The sequence below is a fragment of the Onthophagus taurus genome, chromosome 2, assembly GCF_036711975.1.
Source record: "Onthophagus taurus isolate NC chromosome 2, IU_Otau_3.0, whole genome shotgun sequence".
In the NCBI taxonomy this organism is placed as follows: Eukaryota; Metazoa; Arthropoda; class Insecta; order Coleoptera; family Scarabaeidae; genus Onthophagus; species Onthophagus taurus.
The window spans coordinates 26252155-26268821 of NC_091967.1; the positions used below are offsets into that span (position 1 = coordinate 26252155).

The 16667-nt window shown below is 30.6% G+C and overlaps 1 protein-coding gene across 3 annotated transcripts in view; it reads right to left on the minus strand.

The window, feature by feature from the left end:
* The window catches only part of LOC111419964 (Eag-like K[+] channel), a 219965-nt gene that overhangs the window by 141246 nt on the left and 62052 nt on the right, over positions 1-16667 (minus strand). For all 3 annotated transcript variants that reach the window (XM_071194571.1, XM_071194569.1, XM_071194570.1), the window contains exon 2: positions 14645-14754. In XM_071194571.1, the coding sequence (XP_071050672.1) occupies positions 14645-14754 (110 nt within the window). The remainder of the gene's footprint in view (positions 1-14644; positions 14755-16667) is intronic.

Below are 16667 nucleotides of genomic sequence, written 5' to 3' on the forward strand. Positions count from 1 at the left end.
TTTTTAACTATCACTTTAAATCTAGTTCTAAAACCGTGGTCAATGATGCGATTTAGACACCTTAACCTTAATTAAGATAAGGATCTCAAATAAACTAAACTTCTCCAGATAATATTTGTTTCCTACCACCAAATAACCCTTTCTTAATGCATTCGCTGAACCAAGGAATTATTGCAACCATTAACACCTATTATTGATAAAACTATTGACATAAGGCGTTAATTAGTGTTCATGTTAGATAAACTAATGAATGATAAATGCTAACAATATATTAACGCTGAAAAAAAATCTTTATTTACTGATGAACTTATTAATTATGAACTTTGTACATATGTTGGAGATCCGTTTGGCCAGAAGGTGTAACAATAATAAGGATTACGTGGTATCATCTAATGTTAATGAATATTTTGATTGAATAAACAGGTATTGCAGAATATTTCCGTACGCTATTATGAAATAGGTTTCGATAAGATAAATATACATTCAATAAACAGCAAAATTATAAATAGAGAGCATCTAGCTGGGTACAATAAAGGCTTTTCAGTTAATTATCTTTATTTGCAACTTTTTACAACTCATTGAATCGTTCTCACTCATATATATTATATATCTCATAAATCGTGGTTTCCAATTATTTAGAAAATTTATTTCTGATGTGAAATAATGATTATAGAACGATAACAGTGGTATATGATCCAAGTGAAGATGACAAAGCCGAAACAAATATAAGACAAAAGCAAACCCGATAAAATAAGAAGTAACAATGAAAAACGAAGTAACTAAATAACGAATACGAAAAGTAACTAAATAACTTAACAATAACAAACACAAAAACATTAACAACTTGATCAGAGAAGTTAAAAGTAGAGACGAGAAATCAGTAATTGACTACGTACTAGTGGTAACTAGTGGACCGAAAATTAACAGAGATCACTACCTACTTGTTACAAAGTTTAAAAAGAAGTTAGAAAAGGAGCAGAAAAATACGACCAAGCAAAATCATGAACAATAAAAGTTGTCATAAATAAAACAGAAGAAATTAACCTAGACCAAGTAGTTCGACAGAGTACCAAGGGAAGAATTAAGGAAGATAGTAAGCGATCCAAAAATTGACAATAAAACCAGCAGAGTAATACAAAAGAAAAAACATTATAAACTATGTGGTGTATAAAAATATTAAATCTGCACCTTTCATAACTAAAGAAGAATTAAGGCAGGAAAGAATTTAGTACAGCACTTTTCATAATATTCATAGATAAAATAAACAAGAGATGCTCAGCGGAAACGAGGAAAGTATACGTATATACCAGGAGTGATGATAATACGGCATAATGGAGAAAATGAAATAGATATTAATAATTAAATCAATTGAATTAAAAACGTAACTTTTTGACCAAAGCAGAAATATCATGGAAAACAAAAATCAACGTGTTCAAAACAATACACGTTTATATTAACTTTTGGATGCGAAACATGGCAGTTATCAAGACAGCAGAAGACCAAAATATAAGCTATTGAAATGAAGTATCTATGTGGAATTATAAAGATTACGAGAGAATAAAGAATGGGAAGCATAGCTTTAAAGCAAGAATTGGAAGTTGAATTTGTACCGGACTTCATCAAGAAAAAGCAGCTGAGCTGGTGGGGTGATGTACAAAGAATGAATAGTAATAGATCAGTCAAAAAAGATTTGGGATACCAGAGTGCAAGAGAAAATAAGACGGAGAAGATCGGATAACATATTTAATTGTACACAGGGTTTATCGATTATACAGTGTGTTTGATTTTGAACTGTCACAGTATACATCTTGATTATTGTTGGAGATATGACAAAATCTTATGGAAGAAAAGTTGCTCTATACTTAATATTCTATTATTCGCATTACTCCAAAAACAATTCAACCTTAAATGGGTTAGGTAAAAAATCTATTTACAACGATATACAACATGTGCATAGTTATCTAATCAACTACAGACACAAATTGATAATTATGTAGCAAATACATATATGCATACGTAGTATACGTACTTGGTATGTTGTTTACGTTATTTTTATCTTAAATAATACGAATTGGTGATTATTATTGTAATGATATAAAAATAGATAGTGTAGATCAGAGACTTGTGCAATATATGAAGCAATCTATCCAGAAAAGTGATATCCACATCATTATACTATAACAAAGATCGAAAGTAATTTATGAAAGAATGGCTGTTTTAAATATCAGGTACGAAAGACAGAAAATGGAGGTGCTGCAAAGGAGAAAGATATTAAATTCAATTTATTAAATTTAATGATTTCGAATCCAATTTCAATAATAACAGAATTTCTAGGAAAAACTACCGTTTCTGAGATATTGAGAATCCACGTCAATTTCTATTAATCTCTGATTTTTTATTAATATATGGCTGGGTGATTTTATAGTAGGACCATATATTTTCAAAGATGTCTTAATGCAGAACGAAATGCCAATTTTATTCAGAAAGAATTCGAAGATTGTTTAGGTGTTGTTCCTCTACAAATACGTCGCAAATACGTCCAAACACAACAAAACCCAACAGGATGGGATTGGATTGGGATAGAATTTTCAAATCTAGGCTCTATAATAAACTATTTTAACCACACCAGCAACGGGGTTAATCGACATACAAGCGAAAATTGTCAGTGGAAACCGATGCTATCACGTATACGGAAAACTAATGAAATCAAACATTTTTGACCAAATCGTAACCTATCACTATGAAGCATGGGCGTCAACACATGATGAGGAAAACCTAAGAATAGTCGACCGAGAAAAGAGAATAAGAATTATAAACTAAAAACTAAAACTAAAAACAAGATAATAAGACACTGACATCGTCAGATACATAAAATGTCGTGGAATGGCTTGGTTATGGCATATAATGCGTATCATTGATTAGAAACCAACGGGCATGAGAATGAGGGGAAGACCAACGAAGAGGTAGTTGGACGATGTCGAAGAAGATTTGGAAACAATGGAAGTAAGACGCTGGAAATCAAAAAACAAAACAATCGCGACAGATAATTTGGTAGTGTCCGACCGAAATTTCGGATTCGGTTTCGACCAGTTTCGGCCTAAAATAGGGATTTCGGCCGAGTTACGGTTTTGGTTGTATTTTGGTCGAAACATGGCCGAAATCGAAACTACGTCCATAAAGCTTCGGATCACCGTCAACTTTTATCGAAAATACAGTGCAAATACTCGAAATTGTGAAAATACAGTGCAATCACCAGAAGATATACTGGAGAAAACCCTTAAAAAGCTATCTTTTTGAACCAAGACTTCAGCGAAATACCGATATATACTCATATTGGGATTCCAGCGCGTACCCTATCTTGCGAAAAATTTTATTAAAATATCTCTCTTCGCCACCTACCAGTGTTCCTGGTGAACAGTTATTCAGTGCAGCAGGCCAAATTTATGCAGATCGCAGATGTAATCTACATGGCAAAAATGCTGAAAAATTGCTATTTTTAGCATACAACATAAGGTTTAATTATGAATATTGAATCAATATTTTATTTTTTTTGCTGGAGTACCCAATTATTTATATTAGTAGAGTAGGTAGTATTATTTATATTAAATTATTTGTCTCTATCTTGTTATTTTCTATTGTGTTTGCGCCAAACATTTTGCGCCAATGTGCAAATATGTTGAGGAGACTACTTACTAGGTAAATGAAATTTTACATAAAACGTTTGTTTTTTAATCTATATAATATATATTTTTTATATCATCTAGATTTGTAAGAAGAAACTATAAATAATTGCTTTTTGTCTCCACAAAATCAACCAACAGAAGATACTTCAGGTAATTAATTCAGGAAATTAATTATTTAGTTTCATAATTCATAATTATATAATTCAATATATACCATATTATATGTTCATACCCCGACCCCGACATGTCATATATATATTTATATCCCGACATATTTATGCCCCAACAAACTTCCTGGTGTAACTAGTTCAACTGTTATGCAAGTCTATCCTGGATGTAGTAAACAACAAGGTTACGAAGTTGCTTCAATCTCAAGATATGGAGGAAATTACCTTTTACAAAGAACTGCAGCTATTGCAACCTAACTGGAGTAAAAATAGCGTTGTGTCGCGCTAAGAAAAATGCCAGAACAATAAGGCAAAAGCTTTTTCAAAGGAATATTAATTGTTATTTTTAAATTTGGCGGTTAAAGTTAGCCTCAACGATCTGGCAACGTCGCTCGCTTCGATGCGCTGCGAACAATGTTGCCAGATCGTTGGTTAGCTCAGTTTTACACCATTATCCTAGTCGAAGTTGGTTTTAATCTATGGTTAGTACTCTGCGGTGACATCGGATGGCGCTGTATGCAAGGTACAATTAAAGTCCCTAGATTTGCAAAGTACCGCGGTTCATGACGCCTGTTTTCGAGCCAAAATGGCGGTTTGACAACATGTCACTGCATCTCACCACGTATTTACAAAAATATTGTCGTCTTGTTGCCTTTGGAGTTGCAAAAATAGCAGTAAGAAGGGCTCTTAAGAGTACCACGAGAAAAAAAAAGGAGTTTTGGCGTAATATTATCAATAGAACGACATAGTTTTAAATTTCCCGCTTGACTTTCGAGCCAAAATGGCGGCAAACCGCGGTACTTTGTAAATCTAGGGACTTTAGGTACAATGAAAACTATGATTTTGCATTAACGCGTATGTTGGATTAGTGGAAAATATTAGTTTCCCACGTGTGTTGTATAGCGTTTTGTTCAATCCTACTGTTTAGAGAAAACCCGTTTTAAAATTCGATAATTCCTGAGTAATTTCATGCCGACATGTCGACCACGACAGCAGTTTTTGATATTGTCATGTTCTTAATTGATATAATATATGTAAACAACCATTTGTGTCAAATTGTTAATTGTCATCATTATGCATAAAATTAATAATTTATACAAGTGAAATACTTAATTAACTTTCCACGAGTGCTGTCCACCGTTTTTTAGTTAACATCCGTTACGTTTAAACAAAGAGTTGTTCCTTTAAAGGTTTTATATTTAGCTAGTAGTGAGTAAATGACTGACTCTGGAAACAATCAATTGCATATAGGTGTTGCCTGACCTGGCTACCAAATTAACCTTCTTAATTTTCTTTATTATGTAAAGTGATTTATATGTAAAAGATTTTTGAGGGTTAATAAATTGCATTATATTATATATACCTAAACTTAAAACGTTAGTTTATAACCCCTTTCTCCCACCTTATATAACCCTAAGCTGTATATCTTGCAATATGCAGACGACACGGCGTTCATCTCCCATAGCAACACATTGGACAAAACCACAGCAAACCTACACACCCTACACAACTAATAAGGGAAGTGACACAACTGTGGCACACCGATTTCGATGAAATTAGGTACAGTCATAGAACGGACCAAAATAAGGTTTACGTATTTTTTTATACGTGCTGTAAAAGCCCCTGAGCCGAGTTTTAGGGGTTGAAACTTTGGAGACAAAGTACATTTTTGCCTATATTTCAAAAACGAAAAGTGCTATCAAAATTTGGTTAATTGACATTCATTTTTAATAAGCTTTCTTTTGATGTATCGCACATATATCATAGTGTGAAAGGAAGCGAACTACCCTTATTTTTTCGTGTTTATTTAAAAACCACCCTATCGATTTTGATGGCATTAAATATACTTGTAGTACTTGAGAGTGTTGATTGTATATTTATCGTTAAAGTAATTAAATATTAATGAAAACACTATAAGTTGGTTTAAACGATGGGTAAAAATTTATTTATTTTAGCTTTCGGTGCTACAATTGGTTCGAATGTTCGAACATTCCTCTTCAAGCACGTCTACAAAAATTAGTTTATGTTAATAGTCTTAAAGTTAATAGTACAGATTGCGTTTGTTTACCGTCATAGACTAAAATTGAACAGAAAGTTACCGAAAGTTACTATTATAATAAACAATTTATTCTATAAATTAAAACATACAATAGAGAGAAAATATCATTTATTGGCTATCGACCTACTACGTCGATAAGACCTACTACGTAGTAGGTTTTTTCGCCTAAAAACGTAAATTACATTTTATTTACAAGAATTATATGTACATATTTAAAAAAACATACAACATTAGGTACTCACCTTTTTTTGTTTTAAATTATTTGTTTTCAATATACATATTATATTATTTAAGGGGGCCACCTTTGAAATGAAAAAAAAAACATTTTTTTTTTGCTTAAAATTGTTCTTTATACTGTCTAGAATGAGAATCCATTGACAGAAAACATTTGCGGAATGTTTTTCTGCCTAAAAAATTGATTTTTGTAACACACCTCACCGGAAATTCTAAGATTTCTGTAACCACTTTTTGTTTCATTTTCTATCCATTGTATATGCAGGTATTTTGACCTTGTTGTACAAAAAAACTTAAAAAAAACATAAAATATCATTTTTCAAAAACGCTATTGAAGGAAAAATTGAAGTGGACTCCGTCGTAAAGCTGTTTCAACGATCCGAAGAAAAACATAATTTGAAGTACTGTTTTTACGTAGGAGACGGAGACAGCAAAACCTTCAAAGGTATTATGGACGCTCAGCCCTATGACAGTGTAATAGAAACCAAAAAAGAATGCGTCGGTCACGTTCTGAAACGAATGGGCACACGGTTACGAAACTTAAAAAGAAACACCCGCGGATTAGGAGGCAAAGGAAAATTAATTGATGAACTTTCCTTATATTATGGATTGGCTATTCGCAGAAATTACGATTCCGTGAAGGACATGAAAAAAGAGATACACTGGGCTACAAAGTCTGGGCTACAAAGTAGCCCAGACTTTGTATCATAAAATTTCAACAGATGAAACTCCAAAGCATGACAATTGTCCAGTTGGTGGTGACTCGTGGTCTTCCTGGCAAAAAGCGTACGCTTTGTCAGAAATCGATGAGTACACTCACAAGCCAGCAATCGGCAATGATGTTTCAACGCAGTGAAACCTGTGTACGAAGAACTATCAAGGGAAGATCTTTTGACAAGATGTTTAGGGGAATATACGCAAAACAGCAATGAAAGTTACAACGCCGCGTTATCGTCTATCGCACCAAAAACTATTCATAGTGACAAGAAAGTGGTTGACATTGCGTCTGATATAGCTGCTTGCAATTTTAATGACGGTCTCACAAGCATTATGGAAATAATGCAAGCACTGAAATTAACAACCGGAAGATCGTGCTTCGACTTTTGTCATGAAACGGATTTAAATCGCATTGCTTGCGCTGAGCGCTCCATGACTGCTGAGGCTAAAGAAGCCTACTGTTAGACAGCAAAGCTGCAGAAGATGAAAATAAGCTTCAGAAAGGACAGCTGTATGGTGCAGGAATCGCTGATTAGATGTATCTAGGAAAAATATACAATTTTTTACATTCGAAAACTTTAAACGCGTTTTTTTATCGATAAATACGACATTTCTTGTAAAATCGTCACCATTTCGCAAAAATGAATTTTTTTTAAAAATCCTACGTAGTTCCCTAGTTTTTGAGTTTACTAAAGTAATCGTATTCAAGTTTTAATTATTCGACTTACGCGTTAGGAGAAATCCTGCGCACAGTTTGACCCTGCACGATTTGCAAGCCTAATATTACCGACATCTAGCGGGTGCAATTTTAATAACTGTTAATAAATAAAATATGAATTTAAAACTAGAAAAGTGGCTTATTCAAATCCTGCAACCCGTTTTTAGAAAACTTCTTTCGTCTGATTGCAAAAAAATTTTAAAAATTCCTATTATTTTCGGGTCTTCAAGGTGGTATACCCCCTTAATGTTGTTCCCCTATTTCTCATTTACTTTTTCTATTTTATTGATATTTTATTACTGTATAATTGAGCCAATTGAAGAAGTTATCACTTTTATAGGTTATATATACAATAAAATACAAATAAAATATTTACTTTGTTATCTTCATCACTGGTGACCGGAAATATGCGATTTCTTTTGGTCTCGATATGTCCAGAACTAAGAAAATCTTTAACAATTTTTTGAAATTTTTCCTTGTAATGGGCGTTAGGTTTGTTAGGCATCTCTTCTTAAGTGTTCGACACGTCCTGTCCAAAAGATTATTCATTTGCCATCAATACAAAATAAATTTCATATATCGGTGTTGGAATAATCTGCCGATAATGATGTTCAAGACTTGCACACGACGTCAAATATAACTAATGACAACAACAATACAAACACGGACCAAAAACTGTCAAAATTCCATAGCTTTCTAATAAAAAAAAACGTATTTCGCGCATGTTTTAATAAATGCCCCGATATGAGGCAAACTACAATAAATAGGTATAGGAATGTTAATAGATAAATTGTAGAGAATTAAATTAAATATGGAGCATTCCATTTAAAATTTTCGACTTTCTTGCGGTTGAATATGGAGAAACTGTAATTCAATTTTTGACCTTTCTGTATAAGATACTCTGATACAATAAATTACAATCTATTTGACAGCATCTAAGAGTAATCGTACCAATTTAGAGCTCTTTTGAATGAACGTTGGCAGGAATATGGGGTTTTAAAGAGCATAGTGAAATTTGCCAAAAAAAACTTAAAATCAAAATAACTCAAAAACGAAAGACGCTAGGTACCAATAACTTTTATGAAAGTCAACATATTTTTACGTACAATTAAAAGGTGTAATAAAAACTATAACATTTCATTTAAAATAACGAAGTTATGATCTTCTTCCGATAGACCGGAATGGCAGCCATGTTGAAAATATTTTAGATCGAAACTTCCGAATGAACAACCCATGCTACCAAAGTTTCAAATCTCTACGAATAGTGGAACCTGAAAAAGTTCTAACGAACCAGTTACGTGAGACACCTGTATGACCTGTATTACAATTATATCATTCACGTATCGTCCAAAAAAAACGAAATTTGTTGTTCATAATAGTTAACGAATATGTCAGCTACTATATAGAGATCTGTGATCCCATAGGGAGACCATCAAACATCTTGTAAAATTTATTGTTGAAGATAAAAAAGTTTTGTTCGCATACTACAGGGTAATTCAAATTCGACCCCCACCATTGGGATCTCAGAAACCATAAGAGATACAGAAATGATTAAATGGGGGCAAAGTTGCGTATCTTACAACTCATCATTTTTCAAGTAAGTTTTTGGATCTAGCCGCTTTAGTTTTTAAAATATGGCCGAAAAACATTTATTTTTCGTTTTATCGTGAATCTGAAAAAACATTCTTAAGGCAACTTTTTATGAAAAATGTCATGATACAATTAAAAATTTTCCCCGACGTTTCGTGAAACTATCATCAGGTTTTTTTATTTGAATGTGACATATCATTCAAATCAGAATTAATTATCCTATTTTTTTATGTGAAAATCAAATATGGCGTTCATAAGAAAAAATAAACCTGATGATAGTTTCACGAAAACGAAACGTCGGAGAAAATTTCTAGTTATGTCATGACATTTTTCAGAAAAAGTTGCCTTAAGAATATTTTTTCAAATTCACGAAAAAACGAAAAATAAAGAAGTTACAAAAAGTAATTTTTTTTTTTTTCGGCCATATTTTAAAAACTAAAACGGCTAGATCCAAAAACGCATCACTAATTTAATATACCCTCATTTTACTGAAAATAAAACATACATCGCAGTTTATCGAAATTTTAAAAGTAACCTTTCCAAATATAATATCACAACAGGTTTTACTTCAAATCAAAAAATTGGCTAACAAATTATTAACAATAAACACAAATTTGATCAACATGAGTAATAAACGTTTTCAATTAATCAATTAATAATGTATAATAAAATACATTATTAATTGACTGTTGAACCCACATATGTGATACTTTAAATAATTGAGGAAACAAATTTTCAATTAATCAATTAATAATGTATAATAAATATTTTTTGTTTATTCAACCATTTCTTTTGTTAGTTGGTTTTTAATTCCTAAATAAATAAAATAACTTATTTATCTAGAAGTTTGATATTTATTTCTTCCCCTAAGTTCCAACCATTTTCAAACATTTTTACATCACATATTAAACAAATACCGTGTCAAATTTCGCCAAACTCGTTTTGTTTAAAATATTTTCAAAATACCTGACAATTTTATTACATCATTCTTACGAAAAGCGGTAACATATTAACCTCCGTAACTTCGCTGGGGTTGATCAAGGATGAATGAGAAAAAACATTTAACTAATATTTTTGAATATACTACAAGTATATTTAACGCCATCAAAATCTATAGGGTAGTTTTTAAATAAACCCGAAAAAATAAGGGTAGTTCGCCCATTTTCACCCTGTGGTATATGTGTGATACATCAAAAGAAAGTTTATTAAAAATGAATATCAGTTTCAATATACCGAACTTTGATAGCACTTAGCACACAGTATTTAATGGATTCAGAAGAAAAATCTCTATACAATGACTAAAAAAATTTATTTGTAGTATAAAATAGCTACGAAACTAGCCCATGAAAATCGGAATCTAAATGACAGAGTTACAGCTTGGGGTAGGCGTCTTTTCTGCGACATCCTGTATAACAGTGGTGTCCACTAATTTTTGATCAAGATCGACTTTTTATATAAATGTCTTACCAAGATCGACCGAAGGGTTTAAAGTAAACTTCCTTTTTTTTGCTCTGAGGCCCAGATATAGATATTTCCGATTCATGATTTTCTTGGCGATCGACGTTATGGCCACCATAAATTTAGAGCTTGTAAATAAAAAATAGTAATAATTGAGTTCATCTTTTTATGGATCTAGTCTTTATGGTCCATTACTAAGGTTTTATGTATAAAAATATTTCCCTATCGCTTTTAGTTTATGAGTTATGATTGAGTTAATTTTCAAAAATCATCAATTTTGATGTTTAATCGATTTAGAGCTTATAAATAAAAAATGGTAATAATTCGGTTCAATCTTGTTATGGATCTAGTCTTTATCGCCCATTATTAAGGTTTTATGTATACAAAGTATTTCCCCATCGCTTTAAGTTTTTGAGTTATAATTGAGTTAATTTTCGAAAATCAACAATTTTGATGTTTAATCGATTTAGAGCTTATAAATAAAAAATAGTAATAATTGGGTTCAATCTTGTTACGGATTTAATCTTTATGGCCCATTACTAAGGTTTTATGTATAAAAATAAAAAGTTCTTCCCCATCGCTTTTAGTTTTTGAGTTATGATTGAGTTAATTTTCCAAAATCAACAAGTTGGATGTTTAATCGATTTATATCTTATAAATAAAAAATGGTAATAATTGGGTTAAATCTTTTTATGAATCTAGTCTTTATGGTCCATTATTAAGGATTTATGTATAAAAAATAATTCTCCATCGCATGTAGTTTTTGAGTTATCATTGAGTTAATTTTCGAAAATCAACAATTTTGATGTTTAATCGATTTAGAGCTTATAAATAAAAAATGGTAATAAGTGGGTTCAATCTTGTTACGGATCTAGTCTTTATGGTCCATTACTAAGGTTTTATGTATAAAAATATTTCCCTATCGCTTTTAGTTTATGAGTTATGATTGAGTTAATTTTCAAAAATCATCAATTTTGATGTTTAATCGATTTAGAGCTTATAAATAAAAAATGGTAATAATTCGGTTCAATCTTGTTATGGATCTAGTCTTTATCGCCCATTATTAAGGTTTTATGTATACAAAGTATTTCCCCATCGTTTTAAGTTTTTGAGTTATAATTGAGTTAATTTTCGAAAATCAACAATTTTGATGTTTAATCGATTTAGAGCTTATAAATAAAAAATAGTAATAATTGGGTTCAATCTTGTTACGGATTTAATCTTTATGGCCCATTACTAAGGTTTTATGTATAAAAATAAAAAGTTCTTCCCCATCGCTTTTAGTTTTTGAGTTATGATTGAGTTAATTTTCCAAAATCAACAAGTTGGATGTTTAATCGATTTATATCTTATAAATAAAAAATGGTAATAATTGGGTTAAATCTTTTTATGAATCTAGTCTTTATGGTCCATTATTAAGGATTTATGTATAAAAAATAATTCTCCATCGCATGTAGTTTTTGAGTTATCATTGAGTTAATTTTCGAAAATCAACAATTTTGATGTTTAATCGATTTAGAGCTTATAAATAAAAAATGGTAATAAGTGGGTTCAATCTTGTTACGGATTTAGTCTTTATGGCCTATTACTAAGGTTTTATGTATAAAATGTATTTCCCCATCGCTTTTAGTTTTTGAGTTATAATTGAGTTAATTTTCGAAAATCAACAATTTTGATGTTTAATCGATTTAGAGCTTATAAATAAAGAATGGTAATAATTGGGTTCAATCTTGTTACGGATTTAATCTTTGTGGCCCATTACTAAGGTTTTATGTATAAAAATAAAAAGTTCTTCTCCATCGCTTTTAGTTTTTGAGTTATGCTTGAGTTAATTTTCCAAAATCAACAATTTGGATGTTTAATCGATTTAGATCTTATAAATAAAAAATGGTAATAATTCGGTTAAACCTTTTTATGGATCTAGTCTTTATGGTCCATTATTAAGGATTTATGTATAAAAAATAATTCTCCATCGCATTTAGTTTTTGAGTTATCATTGAGTTAATTTTCGAAAATCAACAATTTTGATGTTTAATCGATTTAGAGCTTATAAATAAAAAATGGTAATAATTGGGTTCAATCTTGTTACGGATTTAACCTTTATGGCCCATTCCTAAGGTTTTATGTGTAAAAATAAAAAGTTCTTCTCCATCGCTTTTAGTTTTTAAGTTATGATTGAGTTAATTTTCCAAAATCAACAAGTTGGATGTTTAATCGATTTAGATCTTATAAATAAAAAATGGTAATAATTGGGTTAAATCTTTTTATGGATCTAGTCTTTATGGTCCATTATTAAGAATTTATGTATAAAAAATAATTCTCCATCGCATTTAGTTTTTGAGTTATCATTGACTTAATTTTCGAAAATCAACAATTTTGATGTTTAATCGATTTAGAGCTTATAAACAAAAAATAGTAATAATTGGCTTCAATCTTGTTATGGATTTAGTCTTTATGGCCCATTACTAAGGTTTTATGTATAAAACGTATTTCCCCATCGCTTTTAGTTTTTGAGTTATGATTGAGTTAATTTTCGAAAATCAACAATTTTGATGTTTCATCAATTTAGAGCTTATAAATAAAAAATAGTAATGATTGGGTTCATCTTGTTATGGATTTAGTCTTTATGGCCCATTATTAAGGTTTTATGTATAAAAAGTATTTCCCCATCGCTTTTAGTTTTTGAGTTATGATTGAGTTAATTTTCGAAAATCAACAATTTTGATGTTTAATCGATTTAGAGCTTATAAATAAAAAATAGTAATAATTGGGTTCAATCTTGTTATGAATTTAGTCTTTATGGCCCATTACTAAGGTTTTATGTATAAAAGTATTTCCCCATCGCTTTTAGTTTTTAAGTTATAATTGAGTTAATTTTCGAAAATCAACAATTTTGATGTTTAATTGATTTAGAGCTTATAAATAAAAAATTGTAATAATTGGGTTCAATCTTGTTATGGATTTAAGTCTTTATGGCCCATTACTAAGGTTTTATGTATAAAAAGTATTTTCCCATCGCTTTTAGTTTTTGAGTTATAATTGAGTTAATTTTCGAAAATCAACAATTTTGATGTTTAATCGATTTAGAGCTTATAAATAAAAAATGGTAATAATTGGGTTCAATCTTGTTATGGATCTAGTCTTTATCGCCCAATACTAAGGTTTTATGCATAAAAAGTATTTCCCCATCGCTTTTAGTTTTTGAGTTATAATTGAGTTAATTTTCGAAAATCAACAATTTTGATGTTTAATCGATTTAGAGCTTATAAATAAAAAATGGTAATAATTGGGTTCAATCTTGTTACGGATTTAATCTTTATGGCCCATTACTAAGGTTTTATGTATAAAAATAAAAAGTTCTTCTCCATCGCTTTTAGTTTTTGAGTTATGCTTGAGTTAATTTACCAAAATCAACAATTTGGATGTTTAATCGATTTAGATCTTATAAATAAAAAATGGTAATAATTCGGTTAAACTTTTTTATGGATCTAGTCTTTATGGTCCATTATTAAGGATTTATGTATAAAAAATAATTCTCCATCGCATTTAGTTTTTGAGTTATCATTGAGTTAATTTTTGAAAATCAACAATTTTGATGTTTAATCGATTTAGAGCAGTGGTGTCCACTAATTTTTGATCAAAATCGACTTTTTATATAAACGTCTTGCCAAGGTGTAACCTTCCTTTTTTTTGCTCTAAGGCCCAGATATAGATATATCAAATTCATGATTTTCTTGGCGATCGACTCAAAACTGCTTTGCGATCGACGTTATGGACACCACTGCTGTATAAGAATATGAGATTGTTATACAAATAGAGCAAACGAAACAATTTTGTATTTATTATTATCAACGAACTTTTAGTAAAATTTAGTTTCTAAAATCAGAGACTATAGACGTAGAGTTTTATCTCGCGGGTTTGGTAGATAAATGTAAATAGAATTCCAGAAGACACATATTGATAAAGAAAGAAACTTTCGAATGCGAACTGCTAACTGAAATTGTTAAGGTTTACTTACGAGTGCCGTCGAAACGGGTTGCGATCGTATCAAGGAAAGTGTTTTGGGGCGCCAACAGCCCCTTCCTAGCAGGCATTTGGTCCCTGAAAGTGTCCCAGGTTAAATCGTCTCTGTAACAAAAAAAAATAACAAAATCATTGATTTCATTCTCAACGTAAACAAAACTAAACGATCTTGTATTGTTTAGTTTCAGTCCTAACAAAACACGGAGATTTCTTTAAAAACAATACACGATTATTTTAAAGTAATGAATGATACGATAACTTTTTCGTTATTATGAAAAAACCAGATTTAATGTATCCCATAGGATAAATAGCGTTCCATCAATTAGAAGTACTTCTACACATATGGTTTTAGACGTTATTTCCGAGTTCATCTGCGACAGAAATTATTACCAGTCATTAACATCAACACTGCATTAGTTTCATAACGTTAATGGTAAAGTCTGAACATTTAAACGATGCATTGTGATAATTAATAATATGCAAACTGCCTCAGTGTGTACTTATCTCGTCTTTGTTTTCAGAATCTCGATAAAAGCAAGTTTCAATTTCCATAAGAAGTTATGGAGAAAAACAATGATAATTATAATTAATTTTAATTGTCAGGAAAATTAATTTGCTGTTGAAGACGATAATGAATACGTAACCGTGAAATTAATTGGATCTTAAATCTAAACAAAAATTCAAGAAAAAAGGGCTGGACGGGGGATATAATAAGAATGAAGGATGGGATAAGGACTAAGAAAATTTTAGAATGGTACTCAATAGACAAAAGGAAAGAAAAAGGTGACCAACTGCAGAGGTTTAACCTTGCATAGACTAACTTGGCATCGATTACAATGAAATAGAATGAAAAACATATACAAAGACATATGGTTCTACCTGAATTAGACGACAAGAACATACGAACTCAACTCTAGTAGCGGAATGCCGTTATTGACACCAAAATAGTTACTCCCATAAATGAGACTGAATATTCTAATTTACTTTGATAAGTTAACAATGAGCATAAAATATTAATTCAGTTTTTAATATTATTACTAATCACAATCTATGTATAACTTATGCATAACCTTCACATCTTCCTTTATAAATTCAAAATGTCTTATTTCTTAATTCACAACTGTTTTAGAGAAAATACTTTTTATTTTACGCTTGCTTTATACTTATTTGGAAGCTTCTTATTCATAGAAAAATGGTCTGCACCTGCAAGTTCCAGGTATATAGCTACCTAACTTGAAACATTCCTTTACAACCTCAAAACGTGTTATTTCTTAATTCCTAATCGTTATGGAGAAAACAGTTTTTTCCATTAAGCGTCTTTTTATAACCTCGAGAAGTCTTCAGTTTCTATCTAAATTGGCATTTAACCCTTATTAAACGTTCCATTATAACCCGAAAGAGTTTCATTGTTGAAATCCAAAGCTTTTGAAAACAATTTTTTCTTTTAATCTCATTTCTAACAATTTTCTTCTTAATGCGCCTTCTCCATTACTGAAGGTTGGAGATAATTTCGGCAAGTGTTCGTTGTTTTATGCTGTTCTTAATAATAAATGGGTGTCCAATGAGATTTTTTTTTAAATGACATTAATTTTGAAGGTGATGCGCGACTGGAAAGTGTTGCATTTAGATAATATTTAGATATTATCAGTTTTGGTCCTAAAATAAAAAAACTTGTACTGTTACGTTTGAGAAGGGCTAATTTAAAAATTTTGTTGTAAAGTAAGAAAAACTATGTGTTTTTTAGAAGATGATTATTATTACTATTAGACTATTATTATAAAAATAAAGAAATACATTTCACAAACTACATTATTCTATATTAATGGTATTTAAATAAATTCGACAAATTGTCTTACAACTGGTTTATTTTAAGTTTAAGTTCAACCTGACATGTTTCGGTCTTTTAAATGACCATCATCGGAGGTATCGTTAGGATACCTCCGATATAGGATATTCTATATATAGGATGTTCCTAACCTTCAAATATAACGTGATTCCCGGCTTTCCTGATACTATCC